Here is a 24,209-nt window from a genome sequence, read left to right as displayed (position 1 = left end):
ATTAACTCCTAGCTCTGTTAATAGTGTTAAATGAGAAGAGCTGATGGGTCCATTTAGCCTGAAAAAGAATTTGGATCCTTGAGATGTGCTGAGTTAAAACAGCAGCAGCATCACTGGAGAAAGAGCTTCAGCAGCAGCAAAAGTCCTACAAGAAAAAATGCCCTAATAGAATTCATAATTAAATATTTCACAAATGTATTAAAAAAAACAAAAGTAGCAAGCCTAAGCTACTGAAATAAGAACAAGCTGTGTTGTTTCATGACACTGTCTTGGAAGTTTTATAAGCTCTTGTAAAAAATAAGAAAGAATTTCTATACTGCCCTGAACATTTTTGTAGAAAAAACTCAATTACTAAAGAAGCACTGAGCCAACATCAATCAGTGCAAAGGCTGCTGGGAAGATCATTGGCACATTTAATGCTAAAATCACCTGCACAAATGGAGTTACCAATAACATAGGATGAAGAGTCAGGTAGACTTCTTTAGATTTTTTTTTTTTTTTGTATAAGTAAGTTCTTTGCTATTTTAATTAAATTGGCATAAATAGCAGGGGCCAATGGTTGAACACAACTATTAAATTTCATCTGAAGATTCCTATAAAGCACAAAGGGAAGCAGAGCTGTTGAGAGGTGAGTGGGATTTTGTATAAGCTTAAAAGTTTAAAATGATTGTTTGAGTGCACACCTTTTTTTTCTTTAACATAAATGGCCAAGTATAACCAGGCCACTATTTAAGCACATCAAATAAACCTGCTCTGAATAAATGATTAATTTGCTATGTGGCAAACATAATTTACTGAATGTCTAATAAAGCTTGAAGTTAGCATTTCTTTACACAAAATGAGACACACTTTCTTCATTTTGTAGGAATTGTGTGTTTGTACTTCGTATTCACTGGGGATAAAAGGTATCAAAACTGAAAATGCCCTAAACCTCCCTAAAACACTTTGTCAGTTTGTCTCACCTATGGTTATGGGTAGCAAACTGCAGGGACAAGTCATTCAACACCTTCTTCCTTTCAGTTCCTGGGGTTTTTGCTGTAATTGCCAGCAAGAATGTCAAATTGCCAGTCCTGGAGGTGCTGGATTTTGTGGTGTGAATGATCATGGGCAGCAGCCTGGACTGAGGCCAAAGAAGCTGTTTCATGTTTACAGCCATGAGTCTTCCAAGGGCAAGAGCCTGCGACTGCTCTTGGCCTGGATGAGGTTTAAACAGACAATTTCCATGTGGAGAACTCAATACCTGATTAATTCCTGACCATCCTGGTCAGTAAAGTGGTTTTCTAAAATGTATTTCCTGGTTTTCAATTGAGCTTCAATAAAGGTTCTAGAAATAGTCTACGCTTGTGATGCAGGGAAAGGACTGTTACATGCTTATCATTTATTCTTCCACAGAGGTGGGTTCCTGCCATATTGAAAACTTTCAAAGGATGAAATGGATTGGTTTGGCAGATCCAAAGAGCCTGAATTAATCCCCTGGTTAGAGCATCTGAACACTGCTGATGTGGAACAGCACAGCCAGCAATGTAAAGGTATGTCTGTTCTGACTGAACACAGAGTCCATGATTTCATATTTTTTCAGACTCTTGAGCTCCTTCATTTAAATTACCTGCAGTGTCAATTAGTGGTAATTAAGATAGAGATGATGTGATAGATTTGATGCAATCTAATGCATTTTAAGAAATTAGTGTTAAAAGTGTTTGGTGTTCTGTGGTAATCACTAGATAGTCCTTCTAAATATTAGATAGTTTAAAAACTAGGAGTGGTAAATGTTATGTACCATCAGTTTTAGCCATTTAATATCACTCAGTGGATTACTGTGCATGTGTACGTGTGCATTTGAGAAGGGGACTCATCATACCTGCCCGTTGTAAGTAATTAACTTCAAAGTTACTCATTTTCCTACTGAATAAAATGATTCCTCAAAGCTACAATCTACTCTTCCCTGAGGTGGTGCTCAAACTGGTATTTCATACACTCTTGAAGTTGCTGTGTAGGACAGAGAGGGCGGAAAAGGCCAAGATCTCCCCAGTGAGGGCAGCCCTTGGAGGAGCTCTGCCTGCAGGATGCTCAGATAGGCCAGGCTGGTGCTGGGAGGCAGCTCCTGGTGCTCCCTCCCTGCTCCATGGCAGCCCCTGTCCATCAGGTCACTACTGCCCCTGTGGAACAGGGCTCAGGTGTGCTCTCTTCTCTCCAGGACATCCATCCTGAAGCAAGCACTTACAGACACACCTTTTCTTCTGACATGGGAATGGTATAACAGGGCATTGCAGCCACAGGGAATGGAAGGAAAAGCTCCTCAGCCCTCCCAGTAATCCATGTGTGTACTGGGGTAGTACAAGCTGCAAGTCTGAGTCTGCCCTTGTGTGTATAATGTTTGGAATAAGGGAATTAATTTTTATCTTTTATATGTTGTATGACTTTATGCAATTCACCTGAGGATAGAGCCCCTAATTGGTTAAGATTTCATAAAGAAATACAGTGATTCAGAGAAAAAATAATTAGGGATCAAGATGGAATTTATAAAGGCTGTCTCAGGATATAGACTGAAATTCTCTGTATACAACTGGAGCACTATTTAAATTAGTAAAAGCAAAGAGACCAGATTTCTCCTAAGGATAGTAAATATCAGTAACTTCAATGTGTGAAAAGCTGCTTCACACAATTCCATGCTGGAAATACTGATTCTGCCATTCCTTTAGTTACTTTTATTTTTTTTTTTCAGACATGTGAATTAAAATTTAATTTCCATTGCATTCTTTTGGATAGGAGTCCCAAGTGTGAAGAAGTTAGATATGTCTGTACTCCAGATTTCTTTTCTAAGTTCATCAATTAGGAAAAAAAATACATAAAATCGAATTGAAAATGCAGTGTTTGCAAGATAACTCACACATTGGGATGGCTTTCTTTGGCTTTTAGGGCTAAACACTTACCTCTGGGGTCAGTGCATTGTTCTCTGAAGTCTGACTTGACAGCAGAATATGTGTGAAACCATCTTCTTTCCGGACTACGATGTCCCTGAAGCGACAGTTACTTTCATTTTGTCTCACGCTGTATCTCAGTCTCTTATCAAAGACGTAATCTTTCTCTCCATCAAGTTTCCTTTTCACAGTGCTGTGTAGATTCAAGGTTCCATTGGCCAGAGAAGAACCTTGCAGATGGAAAGAATGAAGCATAATTACCTCCATACCATCAAAGAAATGGAGTGATATTCTTTATTAGCTTCAATAAAAATAAATAAATATAAAATAATAGGAAAATATAAATAAAAAAAATGTGCCTGGCTAGTCAAATGTGGCCTCAAGCCATTGTTCTTATTCTGTACTCCAACGTGCAGAACTTTTTGTTCTCTGATCAGACAACCTCTAGACCCAAGGAACTGATGCCATTTTGGAGAGTATCCAGTAGGAGGGAAAAAAGAGAACTGTGAGAAGAAAGATATAATTCCTCCTTAAAAACAAGTAAGAGCAATAGTAAGTCAGTTTTAAAAGACAGTTTATTCTGACTTACTCTGTGTATGAACTGCAAACCATTCCTTTGCTGATGGCTCCAGTATTTCTGTAATAGGCAATAGATGATGACTGGTGACAGTGCTGAGCAGGGGTGCTGAAGGAGCTTTACAAGGTTTGTATGTAATAATCCTTTTCTAATTACAGATGTTTCACACTATTGCCATTAAAAATAAAGCAGAGGCAGGTTGTTGAGGGACAGAGATTAAAGTCACTGTTTTTTGTTTATATAGATACCAGCCCACAATGCACCATTTTTAAGAAAGGCCAAGACAGGGCTGAATGAAAACACCTTTGTTTGCTCTGTTCTTTACTCCTGCCAAAGCTGACCTGTTCCAGTTCCTGGTTTCAAATAGCCAGGAATTTTTAAAGGGCAGATGACATGAATATTAGAATACAGGTTTAAATTTTATACTTTAAGTGATCACCATCTAATTAAAAATACTCTGCTGGAATAGAATTGAACAGTGAATTCATGATAGATGCCTCTAAACCAAAATCACTTACCCTCATTTTGGATTAGCTATGTTTCAGCCTGATGCTTATGTAGGTAACTGATCTGTCTGACACCTCACAGTTGGCAGTGGTCTGTGGAATTGTTCACAGTGTGTGAAATCCTGTATGTGCACTGCAGTTAGGAGATGGGATGTGAAAACACAGCCAGTGCTCAGCGGTGTGTGACTGGGTCTCATGTGGTGTGTGCATGCGGGTACTCACACATCTACACACAGGGGTCCACCTTTGTCCAGGAGCCTGTTCAGTCAATCAGGAAGCTCTTCATTTGTTGCTGAATTAAGAGATACCATCTAAAGCATTGCTTGGGTTATACTGAATAGAGGGTTTGCCTGGTGCAATGCAAACATGGCCAAATTCCATTAAATCATCACTTTAAAAAAATAATTTGAAACCAAAAGACTTGGAAATTTCTTTTCTTGACAAAAAGTGTCTACAAGTGTAGAAATTACTATGTGCTTGAACTTTAAATGCTATGAATAATTTCCTATGGCATGTTTCTTCTTTTTCCTAAGTTTGTTTTTTTGACATGTATTCTTACCACAGAAATCAACTTGTAAAATTACTAATGAACACCAATGTCATTTGGAATAATGTACTGAAACAAATTAACTCCTTGACTAAGGCAGGCTATTAAATATTGCATTTTTATCTATTCAATGCTTAATCAGCAATAAGCTACTGAATTGTGGTGATTTCAAACTACCCAAAAGTGTCAAGAACTTACAAAATCAGAGGCACAAATGCCCATTGAATGGAAGGTGTGTCAGACTAACTGTAATGAATATCCACCTCATGTGGAAGATTATGCTACAGCTATTTTAAATACAGATGGTAAGAGAATAGTAGAAGATTAATTCACTCAGATAATCCAGCTCAACAAAAAGCCTCACAGTAATTTTTTTTGGTTTGTTTTATTCTTTCTTACGTATTCAGTTTGTAAATGAATGTATAATGTAAGAAACTATAGATCTTATGACAGTAAGATGTTTGGATGCCAGCTAAAAGAAATTTATTCAGAGGAAAGATGTAAATTAAATATGAGAGAAATGGAAATGAAAAAGTGCCACTTCCAAAAGTGGATCATTAACAGAACAATGTATAGTGAGTGGCTTGTTGTTTCCCTGTCTCCAGTGCATCCCTGTAATCTTGTTTAATCCGATAAACTGGAGAAAATGATCAGCACGCTCTAAAGACAGCACTGATGTGGAGCCAGGCCAATTTAGCACGTCTGCTGTGTGGAGGTGGTGGAGCTCCTGAAGGTCTGCTCTGGAGCCACTGGGATTGTCCTTGCATGAGGGTCAACAGTCAGCACCTGCTCAGTGCACACAAGGGGAGCAGCACCTGAGTATGTCAAGGTAAAAAAGGACTGTGGTAGGCAAAAAGAGACATTCAAAGACTCAAAGCAATTTATACTGCACGTGAAACAAATTAAGGATGTCACCAATTAACTAAGGAAGCTTTAGATACATCTAACTGTGGTTTTCTGGTTTAATACTGATTATTTGATGCTTAGTCTAAGTACAAAAAGAAAACAGAATGGAAGAAAATGCTCTTTACTGGGATTTAAATCTAATTATTAATTTGTGTTTAATCAGCAGAACTTGTGGAATACCTAAGCCAACACTTATAAGGACATTTATAAGAAGCTTCAATATTTTTAAGGGAACCTAAGATGTTCCCAGACCACTGCTGCATGCAGTAATCCTTCTCCAAGAATGGCAGTAAAAGAGGGCAGTAAAGGATGCTATTTAAGGAGAAAATGCAAGCTTGGTTGCTTTCTGCAGTCCTTTCCCATAGTATCATCCCTAAGTGTTGTACAGAAATATGAGAGGGCTCATCCCTTCTGTTTCCTTCAGTGTTTGCTTGTGGACCTTTTCATGGATTTCTCTAATCCCCTTCTGAGCCTGTTGATGCTGTCTGTCTCCACAGCTTCCTGTGGTATGAGTTTGAGAAGTTGGGTAGCCACTACACAGAGAAGAATTTCCTTTCATCTGTGCTTTTATCTGATGTTCCACCAGTTTCAGTGAGTGGTCCCTAATTCTGCTATCAAGGGATATCAGGAGCAACAGTTCTGCATTTATTATATCTGAGGCCTTGATGATTTTGTAAACTTTGATCGTGCTGCCCCTCAGCCATCCCTTCTCCCAGCCTCTTTAATCCTGTAATCCTCTTCATTTTAGCTGCCCATCCCTGCATTTTCTACAGTACTCCACCACTGCCAAAGGGTCTGAGACTGGGGTTCCATTCTACCAGGCACCGCAGAAAACACATTAGAAATCTATACTCTAAAAGGCTGAGGCAGACAAAGAGTGGGAGAAAGTGAGGAAAGATTGCACTGACCCTCAGTGCTTTGGGGGACCTGGGGCTCCACATCTCCTTCCACTGCTTCTGCCCACTGCTGGAGGACACCTCAAGCTCCTGTTATTTTCAGATACATGTTTTCTGAGTGTTTCATCAGAGCCAGTTTAATGGTGCAGTCCCTGTGCCACCACCCTCCACAGCAACCCCAGTACCAGTAAGAGCAGCCACACCATGAACTGGCCTGGTGATCTGCTCTGGCTGAAAACTCACCCTGCAAAACTGGTTAATTTTCAAAGAGATGCAGTTCACCTTGTCGCCTCAAAAGTATTAAAACTGGTGCAGAGGGAGGGATGGGAATTACAATCAGGGTGTCATGGGAAGGAGAGTTGGACTGCTGCTTTTATGAGCAGTATGCATTTATGCTGAATGGAAAAGATGATGGAGCTGAGGCTTTAATTTTTCTAGGTGAAATAAGCCATGCTCCTTCACTCTCCCTGGTAAAGCAGCTTGGCATTCCTCAGTCTTCCCAATAGCCTTTAACTGCCTCTTTTCTGTCTTTCTTGTGGGTAATGGTTAATACTGTACATACTTAAAAGCTGTGTTCTGTTGATAATTTACTAATAATTTCAGACTTCTCCAGCTAAGGGAGCATCTGTAAGATATCTAAAAGCAATGATTTTTTAACCAAACTAAGAGAGCAAGCATGTTTGCTTGCCTTTTACTGCCAGTATTCTTTCAGAAGAAATAAACCAGAATAAGCTAAAAAACCAAGAGGAAGCAGTGACTAAGTCACAGAGAGTATTTAAATCAAGGGCATCATGAGACTACAAAGATTTTCGTAATAGAGAAAAACAGTAGTTAGTGATACATGACAGGCAGAAATTCTTCAGCAGATGGTACAGAAAAAGAGCGATGCAGAAAAAGGAAAGAGAGAATTAAAACGGGATGTTTTTTGATGCTGTCAAGAAACTTGACAAAACAATAACTCTCAATTACAGTATCCGGAGAGAAACAGAAATGTGATAACAGAAGACAACAAATATCAGAAAGACCAGTATTGTTAGCTCCTGGGAGCATCAATGGATGCTGTTCACAGAGTTTTTCAATATTTTCCAATTTGCAGCCCCTTAAATAACTGTCAGTAAAGATGATTCTGCTCTCCTTATGGCAGGACATGTAGAAAGTAGAAGACAGTTTTTGGTATTAAAGATCTGTCCCAACTTCCACAAGGTACCAGGCCTCCAGTGGGGTGCCCTGAACATTTTGTGCACACACCTGTAGGTACATGCTCATCCTTCTGGGGTAAAAAGCTTCCTGATGGGAGTTTGTCTAGAGGCTGAAGAAGAAACACTTGTACCCAAGTGGATTTATACACAAAACTAAAGAGACTGGTGGATGTTCATTTAAGGAGTCATCAAAAGCTGGTTTTCAAATAGCTGTTATTTGTTTGAACAGAACTGGCATGGACAGACAAACAAAACAGCTATTATTTGATTACTTCTAGTTTAAATATTACTGTCTATATTGCTTGGTGCACCAATGCACTGGTGGTTAAATATTATTATAATATGAAACAATACTGCTTGAGGTTGGTGGGGTTTGGAGACCTTCAAGCATAGGCCCACACTGGTAGCAGAGCTGGGCCTACAGCCAGGTTTTCAAATTGTTGGGAATTTTTGACTTTTCCACATCTAGGCTTCATCTCATGACAAACCATAAATTTCTATACGTATTTTCTGTGCAGTTTTACACCTAGCTGTGAAATGAGTCTGGGTTCCATTTGGGTCCCATACAGGCAATCTCAAAGCTGACACAAACATCTGCTTCCCTGGATTCTGAATGGGGCTGCCCAGGAGCCACAGCTTCAGGAGCCAAACCAGGTCCTCCAGGCTCCCTCTTTGTTCCACATCTAGTGCCTGGGAGCCCTGTGAGCACTGATGGAGCATGCCAGGCTTTCAACTTCCAGACTCAGTGGCAGACTGCCTGAAACCTCTGGCATAGCTGGCTGCCTCCAAACTAAACGTGGGAGTCCTGCCAAGCAGACTGCCACACTGCTCCTGCTCCCTAGGGACACAGCCTTAGGACCTTGGCTCAGATTTGGAGAAAGTTTTGAAACCCAAGATGTTTGGAACAAAATTTCAGTTATTCAACAAATTGGGCATTTTTCTCTGAAACTTTCTTCATTTGCAATTTGTAAAATTTCAGCCTGGTTTTAGTGTGGATTTCTGTGATAGTAATGGGACACAGGGCAGAATCACACTGGCATCCTCTGTGTGAGTGTGAACACTGAGGAAGTTCAGGAAATTGTTGGACTTGGTGAAGAGTAGTGCAAGTTGCTTCCACTTGATGTTTCATCAAGTATCAGGAAATGTGGCTTGCAGGGCAATATTAAGAAAAAAATCTAGTGATTTGATTTTGACCCTTCTCCACCAATTTCTATCTACTATTACTCAGGCAGTCTCATCTCTCTTCTTTGTGGTCTTCTCCACTCTGCAGGACTCAAGGGATTTCTGACCTTGGCAGAGCTGCTGAGTATGGACTTTTCAGAAAAGAACAAGGCAGAGTTTAAAGATCTCTTTCTTTTGCCTACAGAATGCAAGGGGAACAAAATACGGAACGCAGGTGATAGATTTGGAGAATGCAAAAGCTGTCATAAAGAACTGTTTAACAGGAGCTGCAGAAATCAGCTCTTGGGCCAGGAGAGAACACCTGGCTGCTCAGGCAAAGCAGCTTTCCACTAAACGAGAGCTCTCTGCCAGAGATTATTCATCAGGGGTGATGGAGACCATTCCTTAGCTCTTTTGGCTCATTTGGCCTTACAGTTCTTTGTGACCCTTCAGTTCTTCATTAAACAAAACATTCTAAAATATGGGGATTAATGCATTTCAAAGATACATTTTGTATCTGAACTTCCCCACAAATAACATAAGTGATTAGAAATACTTCATTAGAAACAGTAAAAAAACCCACCACATCTTTATACACATCTGTAATTAGATATTCAGATTGTCTTAAAGAGGCAGGTAACTTTTTAAACATTCTTACATGAGCTCAAACTTCTCAAAATGCAAAAGCCAAAATACACTTTTAAGTGCTTTAACTTCAAATTTCATTGATATCATCAGGAGTACTTATGCATTTAAATCTGACCATGCATTTTGCTGGTTTGGGAGTTTTTAATAGCATATCTGATGCCTGGTTTGAAAGATTATGGTAGCTACCACACATAGCCAGTAAGACTGGGCAAGGTCAGTTCTCCTTTCCAAATCAAGGAGCATTTGCCAAGTTGCCAGTAGGGTGGAAAATGGAAAGCAGGGTGATATAATTTATGTTGACTTCTGAAAAGTTTTTGGCAGGGCAATTCACCAGAAGCTGTTAAGGAAATGAGTACTATCATGGGCTATAGAAAGTAGCTAATAAAAATAAATAATTGGAACAAATGTTTTTTTTTTCATCATGTCAAGTTGGCTGTCCCAAGGACCTGCAGGAGGATTAGTTTATTTAATGTATGTATTAATGAGCTGGGAAGAGAAATATGAGAGGAAAACTTGAAGGCAATACAAAATAAGTAGACTGAAAACTAGGAAAGATTTTGAAGAGCTTCACTGAATCAAAATAAAAAGGTGAATTGGCAACAGTAAAGCAGATTAAATGCATAGTGAAAGGGATCGTACATAAAGCTGTGTTCTAAATTAACTGTAACAAGGAAGGAAAAAAACCCCAAGAGTAACTGTGGATCACTCAATGAAAACCTTTATGCAGTGTGTAAGAGCAGAAAAAATAATTCTCCAAAGGTTCTATCATCACTGTATCAGTAAGCAGTGGGAAATCATTTGGAACAGCTCCTGCTGTTTTTAAAATGTATTAAAACCACCCCCCACACCAAGGGCACAAGAAAATACTCAAAACTCTCCGGAATCAGTAAAGCCTTCCAGGTGGCAGGAAGGCTGAAAAGGCTGGGGCTGCCTACTGACTGACAGGGCATCCTCCACTTCATCCCTTCATAGAGGGACAAGAGGCTATTCAATGAAAGTAAAGGTCAGCTCCCCCCCAACAAAATCCCAAATCCCAAAACCTGATCAAATGAAATGTGCATCTTATTGTTAGCTCCTGGAAATTACTGTCACAAAATGCCATTGAGGCTGTAAATTTGGTAGGACTAAAACCAAACAAACCAAAAAGACTGGACACATATAGATAATGAGAAGCTACTTAATTTCCATTAAGTGGAATAGTTTCTATAGAGAATATAAACCTTATTCTTTGAGAACTAAGCCAGTCAGTAACTATGAGGATTAGAGAGAAATTTCTCCTGTATCTTCTTGTTCACTTCAAGACTTACCTTTCTCTAAAGTCTGTCTTAAGACTTGTGATGTGTCCAGTCACTGCCAGAGACAAGGACCTGGCTGTTCTGCGTGTTCCTGACTATGACAAGCATTAATACTGAGAACTTGAATCTTATTAGCAAGAGTGGTATTAATTCTAAAATAATTCTGCTTCCTCTAGACCACTGGGTTTGAGCACACCTAGCTGAGGAGTGATTTGTTACGTGGTGATACACAAGCCCAAAGCTGCAGCATTATACATATCTCAGTTGTCATTCCTGCTCCATGCTCTGTCCTCACTTCCCATAGGGATTTACACTGCAAATCTCGTGACAGAGCCCACACTGCTTCGTGTCACTCCGTGGGAAAGGGAAAGAGAGAAGCCAACTGATAAAAAAAAAGTGTATAAAATGTAGGGAAAGTGTGGAACTTGTTTGTGTGCTTCTCACCATATCACTTGTGTGACAACAGATTTTCCACGAGTGGGCCCTACTTGCAGTTGCAATTAGCACCCCCTCCCCCACAGAGGAGTTGTTTAAATCACATACCAATTCCATTCACAACAGGGGAATTGTTACTGACTTCCAACACGCTGGGCAAGTTTTGTTCTCCTTCGTGATCATTTAAATCCACATTTTGCTGCTGTGAGCCATTCCCAAAATGTCTAGAATCTTTCTCATGGCTGCCATCTCCATTCTGCAGGCCATTATGTGGCTTTTTCAGTGGCATAATCTGTAAACCGCTGGGAGTAGTTCGGTAAGTCACAGTTTTAGCAGCCCTGTCATTTGCAGATCCTGGCTTTGCTGCATATCCTCGTTTCTGTTTTTGATGAGATGGATTAATTCTCTTCCTTTTGTGTGTTGATCCTTTAGACTTCCCAGATTCAGAAGGTCTATGTGATATTTTCTCAACAGACGACCCTCGGCTTTCCCGTAGTAATTTTGGTGCGCTGGCCTGTTTCCCGTGCCTGGATCGCTTCTCTCTGGTAACGTGTAGTCTGTTGAACTCATCAATAAATTCCTCACAATGGAGTAGGTGATGTTCAGGTTCCCAGGTGTCTTCATTGCTCCCGTAGCCTTTCCACCTAATGAGATATTCCCATTTGCCCTTCTTGTTCTTCCTTTTGTCTACAATCCTCTCTACCTAAAAGGAAAAACCAAAACTGTATCAGAAAGAATTCCCATGAACAGACCTGGCAGTACAGGAGTGAAATGCAGAGCCCCAGTGGTATTTTGACAGCAAGACCACTGCCCCTTCTGAAAACATTAAAAGAGACATAAACACATTCTCAAATCTGATCTGGGCACTTGCAGTAGCTCCAATCTGACGAAACAAGAGAGAGTCTGAGATCATTAATGAAAGCACAATTTCTTTCAAAATCTGGTTGCAAAATGAGACTTACTGTTACATTCCTCAGCTACCTCTAGTTTCAAAGAGCCAGATAAAGCGTTTTTTGCTGCTTTGTTTGTTACTGATCATTCTCCTGAATCCACACATGTATTTTGTCCCTATTAGCTTCCCCAGTCTTCTTTGTGTCTTGAAACTACCTTGAACAGAGACCGATGACAACAAATTTCAGTATTTTATAGCAAAGTTCTTGTTTGCAGTAGTATACATCCACTTTACTGCTTCCAATTTACACAAATTTGTATTTTTAGGAATTTAATATTTGAGAAAATACACAACATTTTTGAATGCACCAATTACAAAATAAAATAGGAAACAAAGGGCATTAAGGCAGGATTCTTACATTGAATGAATGAATTTTATCAGCCTGTGCTGGAGAACGTCATTGTAAGGAACATTTCTACACCAAGGGCTAATGGACTGTATTGGGACTGCACCCTGAATGTGAATTAACATCATTATACCTATATGAAACCTGGATGCTGGTCAAGCCTCAAGTAGAGGGAGGATGCAGAGGAAAATCCAAAAACACCACACCAGTGGCAGCCAGTTGGGATTAAACTGCACCAAGTAAAATTCAGATCAAGTCATTAGGAAAAATGTTGTAATGGCAGTAGGAATTAAGTATTAGAATAATACCTGGTAATGTGGGGAAGGTAGGGAGGATTTTTAGAACAAAAACTTTTTGTTATATACATCTGCCATGAAAAGTCAATGCTGGAAGATCAGTTATAATAACGAAAATTTCAAAGACTCTCCCAGGTTTTATTTTTTCATTGTTTAATTTTTAAATTTTGTTTTTAATATGTGATTTATGAAGGATAAAGATGCCAGAAATGAAAAAAAAAAAAACATTATCATTAACCCAAAGAAATACTGTTAATTTAAAAGAATAAATAAGTGGATAGATCATGTAACAGCTTTCACTGCTCCTTAACGAAAAATCATCTCATGTGAAGAACAACAGTGGAATCTGTAAGGAGAATTTAACCTTGAAGAAGGGCAATCACAGCAGTGTAAGTAATTGTTCATTTTAGGTCCCTTGTTAGAGCAAACCAATGCATTAATTCTGTCTGTTCGTTCACTGGCTGGAACTGTACATTCATAGAAATCTTGGTGGGTTCCCCAAAGGAGTCTAAATGTAATTAGCAACTAAACATTATACTTCTATCTCAGTTCATTTACATGGGAACTGTGCTAAGATATCTGTCTCTGAGTCATAGTGGACACCTTCCTCCATCTCCAGGGCTCCCACTGCAGCATCTCAAACAGCTCCTCCTGTGCTCTGGCTTATCAAATATCTACACAGAACCACCTCAGAAGCAAAGCAAGGCATCCTCTTTTCTCTGAATTTAGCACAGTCCCCTTCAGGATTGCTCAGAGAGGCAAAACAATTAACTGAAGCTCAGCCTGGGCAAGTTTGAGATCATTTGTCTGAAAGAGGGAAAGGCTTCAAAAAATGAATGAACTAGCATTTCTTTTCTTCATGTGGGATGTGTGGCTTTCAATTGTCAAACTAATAGTAGACTTATTATGATCTTGTTGACTTTATAGAGAGCAGCTGTCCAAATTATCCTTGGCTTTAAAATACTTTCATCTTCCTATCAGGGACTAGCCAGAAAAGCTGTACATTGAACCACGGAACTCTGTGTGGGCTGCCTGTGGATTTGTTACCTTAATTACTGCAGCTTGCTATACCAAGGAGCAAAACACATACATGTATGTCCTGGGGAAGAAATTAAATTGCTGCTAAACTCGGTAGACCACAGCTATCAGGACAGGAGAGTCTGGGTTACTGCTTTTCTGTCTGCACAGATAAACAATACATGCATTCCCCTTCCCTTTTAATTGGAACACAAACTCTGTGTCAATTTGGTGCTACTTGGGAGTTACTTGTCTTTTTTTTGAGGGATTGCACCAGCTTTGTTCCCCAACTTGCTCACTGAAGGAAGAACTTCAGAAAGGATGGACAAATACCTTTTATGGGATCACATACAAAAACCATCTTCCCACCCTCTCCTTTTTTCACTTGTGCACATATCTTTAACTACACAGATTTCTTATTTTCACATTGTTGCTCTATGTGAAGAGGTTTTGTGGAGGGTGTTGTTTAATATGGAACACACTCAAGTATTTTGGTGATGAGGCATCCTGCATTTCAATTAGGAGGATAAAAGGAGAAAATATGAGTAGTCTTTGTTCCTGGAAAATAAAATAATAGCAATGGAGGATGTGATTAACCACTTAAACACATCATGAAGGGAGAATAAAAGCATTAATGAAATTTGGTCAAATTTAGTAGTTTCTGAAAAAAACGTTCAGAAAGCAAATATATTTGGGTAAGACTGACCATGTCATTACAGCACTTTCAGAAGAAAACTATCAATGTTCAAATTTAACTAACTAAAATAAAGACTAAATAAACTGAAGACAAAATGTTTTGTTTCTGGTCAACCCTCATTTCAGTTTATTGGTTTTTTGGGGAGAAAATGAAAAAAAATGTGGTTTAATCCAAAATTAGTTTGTTTTCCATTATTTTTTTTAGTTCAACCATAATGCCCACTGGCTTGACAAATGATGCATAAAAAGACTGAGTAGATATTTTCCTGTCCTCATTACTGCCTCACTGTTCACTGAATGCATCTGAGGGTAGCATTGAATATACTTGACCTCTCAACATGGTCCCTTTTCTATCACAGGGTTTTAAGTTCTTCAGTAATATTTATCCCCTTTAGGTGCCACTGGGAAGTGCTTCAGTGGAGGCATAAATATCAGGGTTTTAGCCACACCTGCTACTGTCTGTCTCATCTTACTTCTATCCACAGTCCACAGTAACAACAAACATCACTGCTTTGTTTTTTTAATGATGTGTATTTGTTTTAAGAGGTACTAAGTGAAATAATAATCTTTCTGTATTTACTTAAGGTTGCACAGATCATATCAGTCTTCTTAATGAGAAATAATTCTGTGACAGCTAGTGATTAATAGAAATAATACTTTAAATCCTCCCCTAGAATAAGCAATACATGTTTCTGAGAATATGCAGCAAATACCTAGGGCTTCAGTGTCTGATTTTCCATTCCCCCCCTCAGTTCCATCTTTAATCAGAACTGAGTAAAATGTTCCTGAATTGACCCTGGTAGTTGCAGTTGCCAAATCCAAGATTTCACTATATTCACTCCGGAAAACAAAGGAATTAAATTTAATAAAAGTGCAATGACTACAAATAAACCTTGTAGAGGTGTCACAGATTAAAGATTGCTAGAAATGTCATGTACCATCACATCCCTGGATTCTCTCTCTCCCTGCCCCTGCTGCCTAATTCTGGATGAACTGAGGTTCTGTTATGTTACCATATAAATACTTTTAAAGAGAACAAATAGAATAAGAATATGGCATCTGTGCAAATGCATTTGTAACACACTTTTTAGCTTCCAAGTAGCATTAAACCTAGTTGTATACACAGCTGCACTAACTAGCATGAAAGTCATAAACAAAAAGCCTTTAAAAATATATCTGCATTCTATACTTCATGTGAAATAAAATAATACATTAGTGGATTAAAGTACAAATATCTAGAGCTTCATAAACTTAAGTATTTTGCTTATATATGCAGAGTGCAACAACCCTGCCACCCTTCCTTCACAGAAAATTCTGGGTCAAAATCATTTAACCACACGATGTTATTGTTTGCTTATCAAAAAAATTAAATCTATGCTAAGTTAAAAAAGGATAATTCCTATGGAATTATTTCTACAGCTGTAACTATAAAGTCAAAGCACAGCATACTCATCTCAGGTCTCAGCTCTGAAGAGCACAAATAAAAATCCTTGTGCTCCCAGAAAACACCTTCTGGGAGATCAGTAAACTTCTAGAAACATTTGGAAGGTAGCATATCTACTTAGTGATTTCCAAAATAAATACTTGTCATCTCCTCTTCGTGCCATGCACATCCGTGTAAGCAATTTAAACTGTAATCAGTGGTGTTCAGATGGTCTCCGTTAGTGAACTCTTCAGAGCATCACAGCAACTGCATGACAGACACTAGAAAAACTGCCTTTCATTACTATGATTACAGGACTTGTACTGGTTTATGTGGGTTTTTTTTCCTTTGGAGGTCTTTGTCCCATGTTGTGCCTGAGGGTGTTGGAAGGGTATTTGAAGAAGATGCCAAGGAAGGAAAGGCAGTAAGATTTCTGAGAGAGATAAAGGCCATCTGATTCAACATGTTTGTCTTTTAAAAATTCAGTATTGCCCTAACTTCCCCCTTTTTGTTACCGTTGCTTTAGGAAATACTGTATCTCATTAGCAGTTAATCTTTTGCCTTCTTGTCTTTGTAACTTATTTTTGTTTTTCTTGTCCTTGTATTTGATTTCACAAAATCTGGTAATTGGAGCATTTGTTCCAGATGTACAAAAAATACAGCAACATATCTTCTGATGCAGCCAGTATTCATGTTAGAAAAATAACAATGGAATGGCTGCTGGGACTCTCTTCAGAATCTGACCCACGGAGTAGGTCCAGCTATGAAACCCCCTCAGTACTAAATTTGTGTTGTTACCTGGAAGGTCAAAATGAAAGGGCTAGATAGTCTTAAAAACAAAAGGGAAGCCATTCCTCATTGGAATTACTTTTGGGCAAAACATCAAATGACATCTTCCCAGGAAAACCAGTGAACACCCTATTAATCTCAAAAGACATTGCTTTTTATTCAGTTCCTTTTTTTTTTTTTTTTTTTTTTCCTTTTTAAGTATATGGGGGTTTTATTTTTGGTTTTCCAATTTTCTTAGAATCAGAAGAGATCTTATTTGGGAACTCCTGGAACTTCTGCACTGTTACTGGGAAAAGCCTATCAGCCTAGTAGAAAAACCACTGGTATGGAAACCACTGCCTTGGGTATGTGTGTCCATCAACACAGGCATGGGAAGACTCACAACGGAACAAATAAATGCTGTAAGATCTCCTGCTGCTCCCTGTCCTGCACCTTTGATTTTCCCCTCCTGAGAGACAGTAACACTGCAGAGGTGTCCTGCTGTGAGATTCCATGGTTGGGGTTTAGATGGAAAACCAGAAGTGCAATGCCATCAGTTGTATTTAGCAGTGGTGCAGCCCTTAGAAGTTACTGCTCAATGTGGTGTTTTCACATTCCTCTTTTCTGGACCCAACACTTTGCTGCAGAAGCACATTTTGTTAGTTACCTTCCCTGAGCAACATTTGTGTGAGGGGCCTTCTGGCAGAGAGAGTTTCCCTTCATTACCAGCAGAGATCCAGTGAAGCCCAGGCTGAGGGCCTGAACCAACCACAGCTTCCATGAACACTCATATCTTCAGTGACCTTATAACAGCTTCCTGGGGAGTCCCACGTTTCTGTGAAATTCAGTCTCACTGAAACTGAAATTCTGCTCTGGTTTCCACTGCTCTTTTCTGACTCTCTTCTAAACCCATCCTATTGCTGCTGCATCTCCACTCCCACACTGGGGCCCCGGTTTGGTCCCATCTGTCCCTGCTGCTCACTCTACCAACAGAACCCATTTTCATAACCCTGTCCTCTCTTGTTTTGTTTCCAAGATTTTTCCTGGTCAGAACTTAAGAGCGCTCAAATATCTCAGTCAGTTAAAGACATTTCCCTCTCCCACTATAAATTTAAGGATGTAATCGACATCACTTTCTTTTCTTATGATATTGAAGTGTCTGTGTATAAGCTGTACCTGTGGGGGACGTGCCACAAGTGGGTTTTGGAGCAAACAGGAGTAAGAATATACTCAAGAGTCTTGCACTGAAGGGCAGGTGTTTTTGTACAAACTGATACTGTTTTTGCACAAGGAAACTTGACAGATGACATAGGGATCAGAAAGAGACTTTTTGGTCAACTGATGTAGTTCCTGTCATTGTAGGCAATGACATCATACAAACCCTTTCATATTGGACATGTTTGTGATACAGAACATATTTCTGCCCAGGCTTATTGCTCATAGGTTGCCCAGCAAACAGCTGTGCCTTCCTAAATGCATTCATTTTGTAAAAAATGTTTTAGGCTTTCATTTGGTGAGCAAGTGTGTTTTCAAAGTTGCAAAAGAAGTGCATGAAAAAATCAAGATCCTTTATAGCAGCAGGTTAAGGTAATCTTGAGAATGTTCTTTATATAGAGGAAGAACAGGAGTTTTTTCTTTGCAATCCAAGAGTGCATCGATGTCATCAAAAACTGTCATGCAATATGGGGGAGACCTCTTTGGATCTGTTCCTCCATACATGATTTAAATCCTTTTGACTTACAAACATTAATCATCACATACAACATATGTGGAAATTAAAAAAAAATGGGGGTTTCTGTTTCTTTTAAAGCACAGTAACACATTTTATTTATCAAATCTCTGTTTTCTTTTGTACAATAAATCAGTTTGTTATTGTATTTCAGTGGTAGTTGTTGAAAAGAAAGCAAGAAGCAGGACATTCCAGATTCTTGGTGTTCTTTATGCTAAAAAGTGGTCAGTTCTGAACACACCCACATAAAACTTGCTGGCACAACTAATTTCTACCAAATTCAATGGGATTCTCTGGATTTCTACTAAGAATGTGTGTGTGGGAAATGTGTGTGTTTATCAGCAAAGAAGGGTTCAGCATAACCTAGTATGGTTCTGATTCTGCCTATGCTTCCTTTACAGTACTACAAGTCAGCACAGCTACTCCCTATTTACTTACATGCAAGTAAAACCTAAGTAGGAATCTCTGGGATTACAACCATGAAGATTTTATTTTTTTATTTTAAAAGAAGTTTATAGGAACAGGAGCACAACTTGAAGAGACTTCTAAGCAAACCAGTGTTTATGTGAACAGATCACTGTTCTCTCAGTACAACTGCTTGGAATTTGTTAAAAATACTCATGTTTCCAAACAGATTTTGAAATGTGTTAAGTAATACTTAAAAAATAAAAAATAAAACGTAAAAAATAAAAATATGACTACCATTAAAGGTGCTCTTCAACATTAAAGCAACTCCAGAATTGCAGGAAGCAATTATTAATTTACATGAAAATTTTACCTGAAATCATTAGAAAAATATTAATACTGTTTTCTTTTATATTCATTGGCAGTTCTTTCTTCTCTACATTGTTCAGTTATGGCTTTTTTGGGTGTTTTTTTGTACAGTTTACACAGTATTTTTCTTCACCATATGGGCTTCATTCAGATTCAGCTCAAGGCCAGGACTTCAGTTCAACACTTTTACATCCATCCCAAAGCTTAGTCAGAAGTGAAGATTCCACATTAAAAAAACACAAAGGTTTAGCTATAATACAGCATAAACAAATATTTGAACTATTTGCTGTACTACCACTCAGTGAGTCATTGCTTTCCAAATGCTACTGGTACGACTGTCATAAAACAAACCACATGTTCTTGTGGGGTAGGTAGAAAAATATTTTCTTAGCCCTTTTACAGCAAAGTGGTAAACTTGAGCACAGAGATGTGAAAGCTCTGGTTTTGGGGAGCCCTGCATCACTAGATGTGTCTATAGGTGCTGAGGATTTGGGATTTCAGATGTTCAGTACAGATGTTCAGATGTTCAACTGAACAGAGAGGCTCTGCATAGGTGACGTGGCAAAGAGGAGATGAGGGACAAGAGGGGGACAAGGGGACACTGGTCAGTCCAAGTGGCCATTGTATTAAAGGGCTTAAAGTCGATTTTACAGGTATATCTAAGGCAGGATAATGCAATAGTTTTGCAGAGATTTTCAAGGATTGAAATGACAGCTTGGTAAAAATGAAGGCTCTGTGTTGAAAAACAAGACAAATGGACAATGAGATGTAGTTACTCTAGATCTAGGATATGAAACAGTGTTTTTTGTGTAAAGAATCTCCAGTGGCAGTGTGCATTTTGTAGCTCTTGCACACAGGGAGGTATAACTATTTTTTAAATGATTGTCATGGCTTAGAATTTATATTTTCCAATTTAGTACTCTCACTAAAACCACCCTCTGCTCTCCATCCCCCTCCAACTGGAGACACAAAAGGCAAAGACCATGGGTTGAGATACAAACAATTTACTGGAAACAGCGATGAGATAAAAATTAACGGTAACAGCAACAAGAGGTATAAGAAAATAAATAATTCACACAGAAAAAACTCCCTGTAAGTAAACAATACCAGACAGCTCCCTCTTCCACATTTTCTTGACTGGAAGAAACCCCCACTCCCTGGAAGAGTCCCTTTCCCTGTCCCCAGCAATTATGTGAGGTGGTATAGAACAACATCAGGGTCCTGGCCATGCTCCTCCTGGCTACCACAAAAAATTAACCCTGTCCTGGCCAGAACCAGGAAAACAGTAATACATACCTGACAGAAAAGCAAGTAAAAAATAATCCCCAGCTGATGGATCTGAATGTGAAGGAGGACACTAATCTCTCCCCATCACTGACACAGAAGGGAGAAGAACATGCTTGTCCATGTTAAAAAAACTTGTCCATGTTATATGAATGACTGGACAGGGATAAGGTGAGACGATAAGGATAAATCATATATCCACCTCATACTTTGTATCCAGACTAGAATTAGGGGCAGCTGGTTTGGAACATCCATATAGCAAAAGCAGTAACAGTCAAATTTGTGAATAATACCATGCAGGGATAGGTTTTAAAGGGAAAGGGCTAAAAATAGATGACTTTGTACAATACAGAAGGCCGAGGGGTGATCCTTTGAGTGAAAAGCTGAAGTAGCAGTTTGTAAAGTAGTGGGATAATAAGGGAAGAAAACTCATGAAACACAAAGGTTTCTTTCAGAATTCAGTAGAATTCTTCATTTTTGTGGTTACACAAATGAAGTTAATGTGGTGGCAGAATACAGGAAAGAGCCAAAAAGAAAGGTAGAGCAGAAAAAGGAATAAAGAAACATGCTTTAGGCAACTATAATGGCGTGACAGGAGCACAGAAGATTACAACTAAGTATCCAGGATACCAGAGCAACATCACAGAAAAATGGCACAGAAAATTTCAAAAATTATCTGTGAAGAAGTAATTGTCAAAAAGGAAGAATAATACATCATTATCCCCATAGAAATAGTATTCAGATGAGCAGGGTCAGTAGGCCGAGTTTTGGCCTCAATTATGGCATTGGCTTTCACTGCAGATTTAATCTGTGTTTGAGATTTGAATTCTGCCCAGTGTAAAACCAACTTCTTACTGGTGCTTGGAAGGAACAAACTATCTTATGGACAGCAGCAAAGGCAGTTATGAAAGCTGTCAATATTCATCAGGCAGATGCATCTTAAATCATCTGAGAGTGCAGCTAATGAGAAATCTGCATTTAAAATATGGGGACAGTGCTCTAAACACAGAGACACAGGGCGTGAAAACATATCCACTGATTTAACAAAGTGTGCTTTGGAGCAATCAGCTGGGCTCTGAGGAGGCTGTTTGCTTCCAGGGTGGGTGAAAGGCACTGACACATCTGGGCTTGTCCCAGTGTCTGCAGTGAGTCAGGCTGACCACACCACACTGCATGGCACACTCAGGCCACACGCTGCCCTGAAACTCCTCTGGCAATGCAGAGTCCCCAGGAGCTGCCATCACAGGCACTGATGGTGCTGCCCAGGAGACAACCACAGGTTACCCTCTTGCTGTCCTCAGGCCCTACATCTCTTGAAAGCTGCCTCTGGCAACAGATGGACACCATTCCTTGATCTCAGTGAGTCCTCTGTCAGCCCTGGTAATTCACTCAAGCCAAGGACTTGTTAACTGATGAGTCCTGAGTTCTTTCAGGTCATCATGATTCCTGATTATAAGGTTTCAGCCAAGTGTTGGCAGTACTTCCTGCCAGGCAGTACTTCCAGTCATAGGGGCTGCTCAGGATTGGAATCCACTACTCCTTTCAGGGAGGTCCTAAGGAACAACACTGGGGTTTCTCAGGTGGAGAGGTAGAGATCCTCCCATCCTGCTCCAAATGCCTGCCAGATCACTCCAAGGGCTCCTGTGAAGGCATGTGCACATCTCTGTGCTGCAGCTACATTTTGTTTCTGTTCAGAGATGGTGCAGACCCATCAAGTGTCAGGGTGAGACAGGAACTCTGATGAAGCTGAGGAACCATTAGAAATGTCTATGCTCGAAGCAGTATTGAATATGTAACTAGTGAATATATTACTTAGGAAATTTTCCATGTATTTGTTAGTCAGATTCCTAACTTGGCGGCTGTGTGAATATCTCAGCTGCTCCTGGATGCATTTGCAGCAATGTGGCAAAGGGCTTTGTTCCATGTCCCTCCGTAGAATAGGGCAATTACAGAATTATATTTTTATAAATGTAGGTTTTTCTGAGATTGATTCCCTACATTTGTCTCACTGGGACTGGGTTAGTGTATGTTCTTTTCGTGGCACTATGCCAGTCACAAACTGGAGCTGGGGAAGGCTGCAGCTGTCTGCTTGTTATTAACTGAGGGTTAGTGCAGAGACCAATGCACATTGGTGTTCCAACACCCAAACTGTTTTCCAGATACTTCATGAATGGACGCTTAAATTCCCACTTTAGTATAACAAACCTCTGAGTCACTTTTAATACTAAGATCGCACTTGCAACTGTTTTCTGAGCTTAAAAAAAGGACTTTTAACTTCTAGGACTCTTACAAATTGGACAGCTAATTAATTTAATTCTAATGAATCAGTAATAATCTTCTGCTGTCCTCACTCTCATGCCTAGCACAAACCATACATGTGGTCAAATACTGGGACAGATGCCCCAAGAGGCTGTGGAATATCCACTGGAATATCCACTCTTAGAGATATTCAGAACTTAATGAGCGAGACCCTGAGCAACTTAATTAAGTTGGTGCTGCCTTAAGCAAGGGGTTGGATCAGATGATCTCCGAAAGTCCCTTTCAACCTGCATTATTATATGATTCTGTAATACATTTTGCCTAAAATATTTACTAATAATTTACTAATTCTTTATTCATTCTTTTTCACTTAGAAAAGCATCTCCATTTGGAAAACCGACTTCTGTGCAATCTGTGGAAGTGTGTGTGTGTGTGTGTGTGTGAATTGACTCAATTAATCTGAGTTTAGATTCACCAGGCAGCTGGAAGGGAGTTTCCCACAAGAAGCTTTGAGTTTCCAACTTTCTTTGACCTGGTACCATTAGGGTTTGCTTGCCTTCAGTCATACAGCAAGAGCCATCCATTCTTTGAGATGTACAAAAAGATGGGTTTGAAGACCTAGGTCAGCTGCTCATGAGGTTAAAAAGATTTTCTTAGTCATTAAATTGATGTTTTTTTAGTAGTGAGATACATTGTGAAGTCATTCCTAAGTGTCTTTTCAGTGTTTAAATGAACAGTCAGTATTCATGGTATAAGCAGAAGAAAGAATGTGCTAAGCTGGGGTGTAAACATACAACATGCTCTATGGCAACAGCTGTATATTTGCTTTTTGTTCAATATAACGGAATTAAAGGCAGGGATAAGAGGGATAAGTTGCCAAACTTTACCACAAAGCTAAGAGGAAATATGTGAATCAAAACTTTTGTTTCCTGTACCTGTCCTGAAGGTTTCTGCTGAAGTAGTAATAGAGTGTACTGCAGGATAGGATGCTTAGATGGGGCTTCAAAGTCAGAGTTTGTGTTTCTACTCCCTGTCATCATCTCAACTGTTCTCTTTGTTTTTATGTGTCTCATATTCAAAAAGAACACCCACTCTGTGAAGTAATTTCAGATCTGGTGTGGAAAATGGGAAAGGTGCATTGAAATAATTATGTGGAGTATAAGTATGTGGAGCAGTGTACAAAATGAAAATTTTGGTGAAGCACATCTGTTTTGAAGCACAGTGAAAAAAAAAAAAAAAGGGAAAATAATCCCAAGATTAACTTGTGCTGTGTATGTCCATGTTGTATTGGTACTTGCTGCTTGCACCTCACAGTTTGGGAGCAGAATATGCAATATAATGGCCTGGTAAGACCAAAAGGTTCCTGGCATGCTTGGGAAGGGTAAGAAACTCACGAGATGAATATGTGGGAAAAAGACTACATCTGGATTATATGGCTCTGGAATAACATATGGAATTTCTGATCACACTTCAGCTGTTGTTTCTCTCCAAAGAGCAGTTGTGTACAAAGGCATACACAGAAAGAATATCACAGAAATAAACAATAACACCCACAATGGAGAGGTGCTATATTCTTA

The 24,209-nt window shown here is 39.3% G+C and overlaps 1 protein-coding gene and 1 long non-coding RNA gene across 2 annotated transcripts in view; one reads left to right on the top strand and one right to left on the bottom strand.

Annotated features, from left to right (window-relative positions):
• Positions 1-11,606, top strand: part of LOC128793593 (uncharacterized) — a 30,344-nt gene extending 18,738 nt beyond the window's left edge. The window contains exons 3-5 of the long non-coding RNA XR_008432838.1: positions 1,393-1,529; positions 5,154-5,377; positions 11,521-11,606. This is a non-coding gene — a long non-coding RNA (uncharacterized LOC128793593). The remainder of the gene's footprint in view (positions 1-1,392; positions 1,530-5,153; positions 5,378-11,520) is intronic.
• The window catches only part of CDYL2 (chromodomain Y like 2), a 56,471-nt gene that overhangs the window by 12,272 nt on the left and 19,990 nt on the right, over positions 1-24,209 (bottom strand). The window contains exons 2-3 of the mRNA XM_053952906.1: positions 11,197-11,791; positions 2,931-3,148 (exon numbers count right to left, since the gene is read on the bottom strand). Of these exons, the coding sequence (XP_053808881.1) occupies positions 2,931-3,148; positions 11,197-11,791 (813 nt within the window). The remainder of the gene's footprint in view (positions 1-2,930; positions 3,149-11,196; positions 11,792-24,209) is intronic.

The sequence above is a fragment of the Vidua chalybeata genome, chromosome 11 (assembly GCF_026979565.1).
Source record: "Vidua chalybeata isolate OUT-0048 chromosome 11, bVidCha1 merged haplotype, whole genome shotgun sequence".
Classification (NCBI taxonomy): Eukaryota; Metazoa; Chordata; class Aves; order Passeriformes; family Viduidae; genus Vidua; species Vidua chalybeata.
This window is presented reverse-complemented; position numbering and strand designations above follow the sequence as displayed.